At 31.1% G+C, this 11,120-nt stretch overlaps 1 protein-coding gene across 1 annotated transcript; it reads right to left on the bottom strand.

The window, feature by feature from the left end:
* Positions 1 to 3,820: 3,820 nt before the first annotated feature.
* On the bottom strand, positions 3,821 to 4,741 carry LOC119690143. Its single transcript, XM_038105130.1, has 2 exons — positions 4,704 to 4,741; positions 3,821 to 4,636 (listed from the first exon to the last, which is right to left on the bottom strand). The coding sequence occupies exon 2, from the start codon at positions 4,631 to 4,633 to the stop codon at positions 3,866 to 3,868; it is 768 nt and encodes a 255-aa protein (XP_037961058.1). The 5' UTR covers positions 4,634 to 4,636; positions 4,704 to 4,741; the 3' UTR covers positions 3,821 to 3,865.
* Between the last annotated feature and the right edge of the window lie 6,379 nt (positions 4,742 to 11,120).

Genomic DNA, 11,120 nt, shown 5'->3' with positions numbered 1-11,120 from the left:
AACTGACTGAGGACGTGTGTGTATTTGGGTGCATGGTCAGTTTATGGTGGCTGTGCATGGAGGAATAGAGGAGCAAACAGATGAGCCTCTAAGCAAAGGAAGTTACTACGTTACTACTTGTATGCGCAATAGTTGCAGCGCCAGCATTCGATCGAGTAGCAATTTAAACAAGCATCACATGTTGCAAACTAGTGACTGCAATAAGCGCTCAAATGCAGCCTCTAGCTGCTAGCTGCTAGCCTCTAGCCTGTAGCCTGCAGGTAGCAATTGGCAGTTGGCAGCTTGGAACCAAATGGTACATATGCGCACTTGATTTCATACTATCTTCACCATGTGAAAATGGAGAAATTATGAACCAGAATTGCTTTTTTATATTTCAATATTAAATTGGTTCGTCGTTTCCTTGTCTTCTCGTAAATCTGCAATTTCTTGGCTTATTTTCTGGACTGAGGAGAATTGCTGTAGTAAAAATCTGAATTGTTTCAATTGAAAAATGGAAAATTGAAAAGTGCCATAGCAGAAAATTTTCACAATAACAATGACAATTTGCTTATCATCTCCAGTTGGCGAAACTACTGCAGTTAAATTCTAAAGTGAGATGAAAGCAATTGCAGATTTTATATAATCACATAAAATAATTGCGATATTAAAAAAAAGTGAAATTATTATTGCCGCTTGAGGCTAATACCTAGCTTAACTTAGCAGAGTGTAGTGAACTTCATAGCAAACAGAAAATTAATTGAAAGTAAATATGGGAGTGGGTAGATATAACCTTTCATTTAACTCTACTATGTACTGTTAAGATAATTGGTTACCGTATGTGTTTGTTCTTTAGAGATTGTGTTCAAAAATATTTCACCTGATACATAAATCAGGCGCGAAGAGGAAGATGAGACAACTTCTCTGTTACCTCAAGAAAGCATTCCTGGATATCCTAGGGAAAATTACCAAAGTGGATTTGTCCCTATTCAGGTATTGTTAAGTAGAATCCAGTGATATCACAGCAGGTCAATAGGTTTATGTGAGTCGTAATGGATGATTGCTAATTTATGGGAAGGAATATTGAGTCTAAAATGACTTTAACTTTTATTAAAAAAAATTGGATAGGAATTGAATATTAGAAAACCACCCCAGAATTGATATGAATTGACATGAAACCACCACAGATAATTTGTGCAATCAATGTTAACCGAAGTAGGCTGAACCATTCGATGGAAGGGATTATTGAGGCTAATATCACTTTTTCTTTGATTGAAAAGATACGACAGGAATCAACGATATGACGAGATAATTTTATTACTAGTATTATCTTTGGAATATAGCGAATCATATAAAGTTTTTGGCATACATAAAACATCAGATATATGAATCTGTGGTCATCATTCAGATGTTATATTACATCTCATTGTGTTAGATATATTATAAAGCTAAGTTAAAAATGACAAAATTTATTTTAAGGATTTTGGGGAAAAAAAAAATTAATCAAACTGAAAAATGGAAATGGAAAAACTTGTTAGTAACTTTAACGAAAATTGCACAAAATGAATTGGTTTCCCCCGAAGAGTTCACTGTCACAATCAATAAATTATTGTCACATATAAAAGTAACGGTACCAAGAAGATACAAATAACCCGGTCCATTAAATAACAAAGAAACTGCAACAACAACAACAACTACTACTACAAGAATTGCAATAAGTAATTTGAAATGCATATGAAATACAAAAAAAAAACAACAAACAACAAAAATAATAACAATGATAATAATAAAAGTTTGCATTATCTCTGGACTCCCATGAGACAGAAACCAACGCTGTGAGTTCGCTGTGGGTTCGCTGTGAGTTAGGCTGAGTTAAGTTGAGTTGAGTTGAGATGTGCGACTATTATACGGACCGAAACGTTAGTTGAAACATTTTTGAAGACAATAACAACAACAACAACAACAACAACAACAAGAATTACAATTGCAGGAACAGCCGCAACAATAACAAGAACAATAATACCAACAACAACAGCAACAATTGCTGGCAGCAACTGTTGCAGTAGTGGCAGTGCATCTCACAGAGCTGTCAGTTGAAACTGCGCGAAAATGTCACTCATTCACAGCCTACTCAATGTTTGCGATAAAGAAGCGTACGAGGGGGCATTCATGTTTAGCGGCTAATATGCCTTGATAATACCGCTAAGAGTTGTGGCACATTCATGTCATACAACTGGACAAGATTGTGGACAACGCACGATTAGAAGCAACAAAATGTTGTTGCCATTAGAAAATTTTGAAACAAAATAAAACAACAACAACAACAAGTAAATAAATAAATAGAAAATAGAAGTATACATTAAAAACAATTGTGAAAAAATAAACTTAAAATTTAAACTAAGAAACAAAAAAAAATCTTTGTATCTGCAATAATCACAAGACGCGAAGAGACGAGATGAAAAGACGGAACAAAAAATGTTAAGACAGAATGCTTAACATGAGTTTGACATAAAATGGACAGATGCATGTGAGTAACATGATAACGTAGATGCAACAACAACTTCAAATAGCCACAGTACGTAACTAGTTACGTTTATTTCATTTCAAACTTACGCATATACGTAAGTATATGAAGATACTTACGTTAATATGTCTTCACAATAGATAGAGAATGTACAGTTTATGTACATACGACTATATTATATCTAAGACTTCGCATATATATAAACGTCTACCAATATATATATATATATATATATTTATATTCGTCTTTATATATAGAAGTAAAAGGCTAATCAAAGCTATATACATACGTATAAGTACTTGTGGAATAGCTCAACAAAGGAAAAAGAAAAGTCGTTGACTTCTTGGTCTTAAACAACTAAAAGGCATTTTCAAATTCGGTGAGTTGCGGAAGTATAAAATATATAGGGCAAATTGCTACTCCAATTTCAAGGCTACGAAAGGAATATACTCGTATGCTAGCGTTTTCTAATTGCAGAAAGTATTCGGACAAGAAAACTATTAAAATAATATAAAATAGCTATCTATTATAATATAAATGTTTCTATTTATAATTATTATGGTACAAAACAAGAGCTCTAGATGCACTGTCAGGAACAGTTAAAGTTCGAGTCCATATAACTATATTAACTATAACATTACAATTCACAAATAACTTAAGCTTCCTTGACATTACTTTACTGACACTGACACCAAGGATTTAATTACTTAAAATCACTGTCATATAATATTATAGATCGCAATTAACTTTAGCTTACTCTCCTGATAGTGTTTTACAATGCTTTGTCTTGAAAGTCTCTATAAAATAAGTTATTGATTCAAAAACTACACTCATCAAATTTGACTTATGATATAGTTAGTCTGTAATCAGAGTAAAACTGAGGAACGCTGAATCATTAGTTGGTATACCGACCAATTAGGAGCTAATTTCAAACAACTACTGCCGAAACCGTCGTAGAGAAATCTGAAGAGGAATGGAAAGTATGACTCAGTCGCATTATCACTACTCGGAACTCATTTGTATGTACTCAATGTAATGCTCCTCTACTTCAAATAATTGAAGAATATCACCAATAGAAGCACTATGGACATAACCCATTTCATCAACATGATATATTTTTCGTGAACCCATTGTGGTACGGTCTCCAACTGTTCTAGTGAATATTCTTGTTATCCGCAATTGACTCAACTTTTTCTCTGAAATTTTATTTTTATTTTTAACACTAAAAAAAAACCCATATATTTGGCTATAAGATTAAAATTATTTATTTATAAAGTAAAACTGTTTTTAATTGATTTAATAAATAAATTACTTGAATAAAAGTGTTATTTAGCCAAAAAAAAAGTCTCCAATTAAAATTTCTTAGTTTTTGAACCATGGAAGTAAATCTAGTAAACTAAAGGGTGTACCTTCAGCTTTAGCTGATTTATAACCTAAGTATATAATCAACGGCATATATCCTACATGAAAAACAGTTTTCATCGACTTTAGGATAAATCTTAAAGTCTTCTTTTTGTTTCCTTCAACTTCATCTTCTCCTAAAGCGATGGTATTTACAGCTAAAGATACTGCTGAGCTTGATGTAGCAGTTGGGTCATTACCGTCTGATTGCCCATATATCGTACGTACACCTTCAGCAGAGAAACTACTTATTGATGGCGTATCTGTAATATACTGTGTGTTAACATTAGGAGCGGAAAGCTCTGATTCATCCGAATAAACACTGTTTTCTTTAAATTCTACTAATTGAAAAATGGGATTTTCGTCTGTTGCGGAACTTGAACCCTCGCTGAAAATACTTGTCTCATCCCATTGTAACTCAGATGTATGGTGTGTAGAAGAACTTTGTTCGGAATAACCGTTTATCTCCGTATCCAGTCTGAAATTAGTAGAACTTTGGCTATTCATATCAGGTCCTGACAGCACCGACCTTTCGTAAGAATTGTTATTATTCGTTATGCAATGTTGGGAAACTGAACTCTGATCAATTGTTTCCGAAGATGCGTCACTATAATCGTCAAATAAGTCCTGCACATTTCCATTAATCGCCAAGGTATCAGTACTTTGAATAAATGCATCTCTTGTAGTTTCAGAAAAACTAAAATTTACAGAGTCCTCATCTTCATCCATTTTCTAAAAAAATATAAAATGAGTATGCAATATTTTAAAGAAAGTGATAAATACTATTAGCTCTTTTTACCAATACTCAAACTTCACTTCAATTTTATTATTTTTTTTTTTTGGAGACTAAAATTTAAAACATGTTTTAAAACTAAAATTTATTTATGAATTTGAACTAAAATATATTTTCCATCTTAACATTCATTGTATTAATTGTTTAATTCGGCCTACTTAGCTGAAACATAGCTTTTATATTGTAATATAATATATGAAGGTTAAATACACAATAATAGAAAAATATTATAAAAGTTATGCCAGATATTTATAAGAATGAACGTTTGCACGGGGCAGAATAAGGATTCCGGGGCGCTGCGATTGAACGAAGGGTTTTGGGGAATGCGGCTCATTTATGCCATTCATAACACATCTAACCTTAAAGTATTTTAAATCTTTTACATAAAAAACAATTTCTAGAATATATTACTTTCTATTTGTGAAAATGTTAAATTTAAGGAATCGGTCCTAGGGATGTTCTGCCGGTTGCGCTGTAAAAATTGGAAGAAACACAAATACACATTCTTTATTTATAATTTCGACTTATCATTTTATATTATTTACTTATATTTTGCATTTATTAATTATTTATTTATTATCTTTCTTTCAGGTAAGATACTATTATAATATATAACCGCATCTATTCTGCAATTTACGTAAGTAGTCCATAAAAATTAATACGTAATATAATATCAAAACCAGCTAAAAAAAAAAAATTAAAACTTTAATTATTAAAATTGATTAATTAATCAAGAACAATATATTAAATTAAATATATTACTGAAAAAATTACTGTTAGTTAATATAATATATATTGATAAGGGAATTATGTACTCTTTTTTAAATCACCTTGTCATCACCTTGCCTATAATCGGCAATATTATATATTCATTGCTCACAAAGCTCCGAAAAATTCCCAAGTGAATCGTATTAAGTGAAAAAGTAGTCTCTTCACTTCTGAGTAGTCAGTTATAGTCTGCTTGACTCTAGTGGTAGATTTGGTTAATTTTTTAAATATGTAGTTCATAGATTATTTCGTTGCTATGAATCTTGGTGGCTATAAAACAGACACCTTTTTATTGAAACATGGAAATTTGAATCACTGACAAACTATATGTTATATGTCGGTAATATAAAAGCTCTATAGAGAGTATTTAGGGCGCTCCGTTGTAAAAGAGTAATTTGAGTTTGGGGATAATATCAGAAACATATGTCTCATATCGAGCATATATATATATAATGAAGTCTTCTGGCATCGAGCGCGGATTATTAAGTTTTGTTTTTGTGGACTAATTTTCCTATTAATGCCTAAAATTGAATAAAATAAAATTGAATTTTAACATATCTCGATTTATATTCAGGACCAAATGCTCTACAAAAATTTGCTTAAGCTTTTTTGTGACAATTTCATTATGCAGTTTTATAATTACTGCACTGTGTACTGCTCTGATAACATATATGCTTATTGTTATAGCGATTGATGTTCATTTTGAGTGGAAATAAGGTACATTCCATTTCAAAGCATTGGTAAGTTTTAGCATTGGTGAACTTGATTTCCATTTTATTGATGCTCTGATTAATTTTTTAATAAGACTGTTTCAGTAGATGAATTTATTATTAAAATGAAAATTAACGCGTACTAATCTCTGATTCCCAGTGGAACAATTTAAGACTATTCATGAATATGACCCACAGTCTATTCTAATCTAATTGTAGACAATGGCTATATGGACCAAACCTGACAGAATGAAAGAACTTATGCTCTGACCTATTTCCATGTAAGTTTTCACCATCTGTAGGGTTGACTTGTAGCTAATCTCTTTGATCAAGATGAGGTGCCTACAGCTTGAGGGAAATGAAGGAATTACTTCATGAAAATCTTTATCAATTTGTGGTATATCAAGTAACATTTTTTAAGCTTTTATATTCAGTTTCATTCATTCAATTTGATTCATTTTTTTATAATTTTGAAAAATAAAAATAAATTTAAGAAAAACTATCCAATTTACTGATACATCAAAAAGTGATTGGAAGACTTGAAGTCATTTGTAAAAATGAAAGAGCACTTTCACAGAAAATGGAAAATTATTTAAAAAAAAAATGCCTTAAGGGAAACTTTAAAGCTTTGCCTTCGAAAAGTAATGCCATTCTGTCTGGCAATTCACAAAAATATGCTGTGGAAAAACAATGCGCCCAGCTAAGCGGTGGGCAACCCACACCCTTCCTGTACAATGGAACGACCGTTTAGAGGAGTGCGATGTTACTTTCCGATACAGACAATAAAACCTACATTTATGCTTTTTACATAATTTTTATTGGCTTAGGTTTTCGAGTTTTGTTTTCTGTAAAAACGCGCAGCGGTAATCAATCAAAATTTTCAGCTTCACAATACTCAGCTGACAATAAAGTAACCTAACCCATTAGTTACCGGCTCCCTGCAGCGGAAAGGAGGGCTGTTGTTCGTAGTATTAGGTGAAGGCTTGTAATTTACAATAGATACATTTGTCATTGAAGTTGACAGCTGTGTTAAGCAGCAGTTGAGGTTTGTTAGCAAGAGCAAATCGCTCTGCAATTGCTGTTTATGTTGATGTCTCGCTGCAATTGTTGCAGTTATTGCTGCAATTGTTGCAATTGTTGCAATTGCGATTGTTATAATACCTGATACTGTTGATGTTGTTGATGGGAACTTTCACTTTTTATATGTTAACTGAGATGATACACATGAGACACATAACCCAAATTGATTTATCGAACGTCATTAGTGAAAAGCAATTTTTTTCTGTAATTTTTAATAAAATATCGAACAAATTTTTTTTATAAAATCTTGTAATGAAATTGCAATAAATGAATACGTGCCTTTGGCATATATGAGTATATATGGGCACATATAAAAAATAATGCTTTATCTTTTATATATGCGCATTTTAATTATGATATTATATAAAATGAATAAAAATTTTATTTATCTCGTTTTACATATTTGCTATTAAAAATGTTGTTAAAAAATGTTGCAGTACATTTTTCTCCTATACAGTCGTATGCCTTGCACAAATTTGCGAACTGTCCGTCCGGCCATCTGTCCGTCTATATGACCGTCTATCTATAGCTCATTTACAATGTTTAATCGTTTGCGGTTTCTCTTATTTTTTAATATTTTCATGTTTTATTTTTACTGGCTATTGTAAATAGATTTGGACATGTCATAATAAATAGTTTGATTGTCTTACGATATTGCGAAAATTTCATGTTGCTGCAACATGCTGCAAATACCAAAGTTCAACTAAAAAGCAAGACTAATCACTGCAAATGCAGGTATAAGCATTTAATGCATTTTATAAAAAAAAGTGATTACATTTTTTTTTTTTCAAGTTATTAAACCTAAATATTTTGCTAATATGCAATTTTTTCTTATTATTGATCTTTTTTATATAATATTTTTTTGTTTATTTATTTGCAATACATTCATTGTTTTTGCTTGTTGATGCAGTTACATGTTGCCTTTCAATTGCGCAGTGTTGCTGCAACATTGTTTGTTTACTTTGAGTGGAGAGTAGTGCATATGAGTTCAGTGTGAGGACAAAGGTGTTAGTTTTTTATAAGGTCATCAGCAACTAAATTGCAGTTTTATAGTTTAAACTTAACAAAAATTGATAAATAAATAAAATTTGTAATAAAAGTGAATTAATGTAATATATTAAATGCTATGGTTTGTTTGCTTTCTTAGCGAATGCAATGTTACCAAGTCACTTTCTACTTTATTCAGTGCAATATAAAACCTCCGTAAACTTTATGTTACATGCAAACATATATATAAAACATGTATAAAGCATAAACATATATAAATAGGATACAGAATTGAGTATTATAATGAAAGAATTATACTATAAATAAAATATATCATCTTTGCAAGTTAATGGGATGTTCATTAACCACCACAAATCTTATATTACTTAACATATAATATTTACAGCACAACAACCACCATAAGGCATTATAACTTCAGTTATAATGCAAGCTTTTCAAAGACTTGTTTAGGATAGTTGCCATCTGGCTCCGAAGACTAGTGAACTATAAATGCAAAGAAAATAACAAATACTTTCCTATTCATTTATTTGTAAATTAAATAGAAATCTAAGTCTAAATACTCTTATGCTTTATGCTTAAGTCATTAATAACTTAAGTTATACTTAAGTCTAGACTTAAATGAGTATTCTGCCTTAAGTTACAACTGTGAAATTGAATCTTAATATTGTAAGGGATTTTTCTTATCTGGCTAGCTGCTCTCCAACAAATCAGAAGTCAATAATTAGTATCGTTGAACTTGAGAGATCTCTTTGTATAAGCGCTAGTGTTTGTTTGAGATTGTATGTAGGCCATTTACATATCTAGTATGAAAACTGATTAATTTATTTTTTAAAATCATGCAATTAATGACAAACATTTTGTTTTATGTTTTCGATAAAGTGAAAAGTTAATGTATTAACTTAAAGATAAGAGAAAACGAACTCATTTATTTTATGTTAAATTTATTTAAATAAATCAGCTACAATAGCTACATTTACTACAACAACTTTTCACTTATCCTTTAAAATGCATAAATAAAGAAAAGCACAATGTCAGGCTTTTACTGCCAAAATCAACACAGATGTTCGGGGAGGCAAGGGTCTAGATAGTGATTATAATTGTTAACAACATGAATGCAAAACTCATAGAAGAAAAGCAGCATAATTTCTGAGATGGAATTGTATATTTCACGCCGTTCAACAAACTTTTATAATAAATTTTTCAGGCAATGAGCGATCACAACCCGCAATTTTCCAAAATGAGTAGTGAGTACCGAAATGTTGGTTCGTCCCACTTCATACTTAAGGTTTACAAAATTTGCATAATAGAAAATTTAATTTACAATTTTCGACATTGTTAAGTTTTGCATATAAAAAGCTGTGAGGAAAACTACAGTGAAAAAAAAGTTGGCAATAAAAAAGGGAAAAGATAATAAGTAAAACATCGTTGAAAATAGTTCATCGCAGTCACAATTGCACAGTTGCAATGTTTTTGTTGATGTTGTTTGATACCAGCAACATACAATACATAACAGACAACAGGCAACAGGCAAGAATTGCTGAAGGAAAGCGAAATTAAGCAAACAATAGGAACGTGCACTTTTTGCTTGTAAGCCGTGATTGATGCACTCACTCAAGAAAGTTGAGACAACAAAAGTAATTTACTTAACGAAAAGTCCCGATTGTTTCCCTTTGTTGTCACTTAGAAATAAAAAAAAATGTATAAAAATAGTTTATAAATTTGTGTATTTAATTTCATTTTTGCATTTTATTTCTGTAAACCAACATTGTTAAATGAATTTGTCAATCAATTTGATGTACACAAACCATAAACATTGCACTGAAGCGACAATCACAAGACTTAAGCAACAAACTTGCTGCAATAAACCACACGGAGGAGTAGCCAATAACGCGACGATGGTGTTTTTTTCGTTGGTTTGTGGTTTTAATTAAGTCATATGCCAATAATTGTAGTATTAATTGACAGCATTAAACGATAAAAATTTTTTACTCACACAAAAAAAAGAAACAAACGAGAAAAATAAACACCATTTGATGACCCCTCCTATGATTCAAGGCTCAAATTGCAAAATTTCTAGAAAAACACTTGCTTAAAAAGTTGCAAACTGTAAATTTAGTAAATGTTGTGTATTTTATTTAATTAAACGTGATTTTGCGGTAGGTGCATTCAATTCACACTTAGCTTTGCTGCAGTATCTGACTGCATACTCAGCCCAGCCAAAAGATACATACAATAAAAATACTTTTCAGCACCTACGAAGTGTTTAAGTAAATTTGGCACCTTGCAGTTAAATATTTGCAGTAATTACAACCATAAAAAATGTTGTAAAAAATTTCAGAAAACAATCAAAAAAAATTAATTGAAAAAAAATGCATTGCAAAAGAAGGAAAAAATTATTTACAAAATATCTAATTGTTAGTGACAAGACTTGCAGTCGTAAATTACAAATCCGCAACCAACAAACTAACCAAAAATGCGATAAAAATTGCTTTCCATTAAAATATGGCAACGCTATTTTTAATTCTTAAATTCTTTACATCGATCACTGAAACCTAACACCACCACGAGTGTGTGAGTTATTAACAATGCAACCAAAAATGATACTCCTATTTCAACATAACACAAGGTAACTCTGAATAACACTACGGGTGTTATTTGGTAGGCAGTACTAAGCTCTATGACTCTCTTGGTCCAGTTTTTCAAAACGATCCTTAGACTTTGGGTGAATGTCAGCACAATAAATGTTTGTTTCATATATTTTATAATACAAAGAGTCTATCCACACGATTAATAAGTTATTAAGGTGGTCTTGATGCTAACGCCGATTATCCTAATCAACTCCAAACTTTTCATGAAC

This window comes from Teleopsis dalmanni, chromosome X (assembly GCF_002237135.1).
Source record: "Teleopsis dalmanni isolate 2A chromosome X, ASM223713v2, whole genome shotgun sequence".
NCBI classification, from domain to species: Eukaryota; Metazoa; Arthropoda; class Insecta; order Diptera; family Diopsidae; genus Teleopsis; species Teleopsis dalmanni.
This window is presented reverse-complemented; position numbering and strand designations above follow the sequence as displayed.

Bases quoted from the DNA above. Each gene is read 5' to 3' on its own strand.
- LOC119690143 (XM_038105130.1), bottom strand. From the start codon at position 4,633: ATGGATGAAGATGAGGACTCTGTAAATTTTAGTTTTTCTGAAACTACA.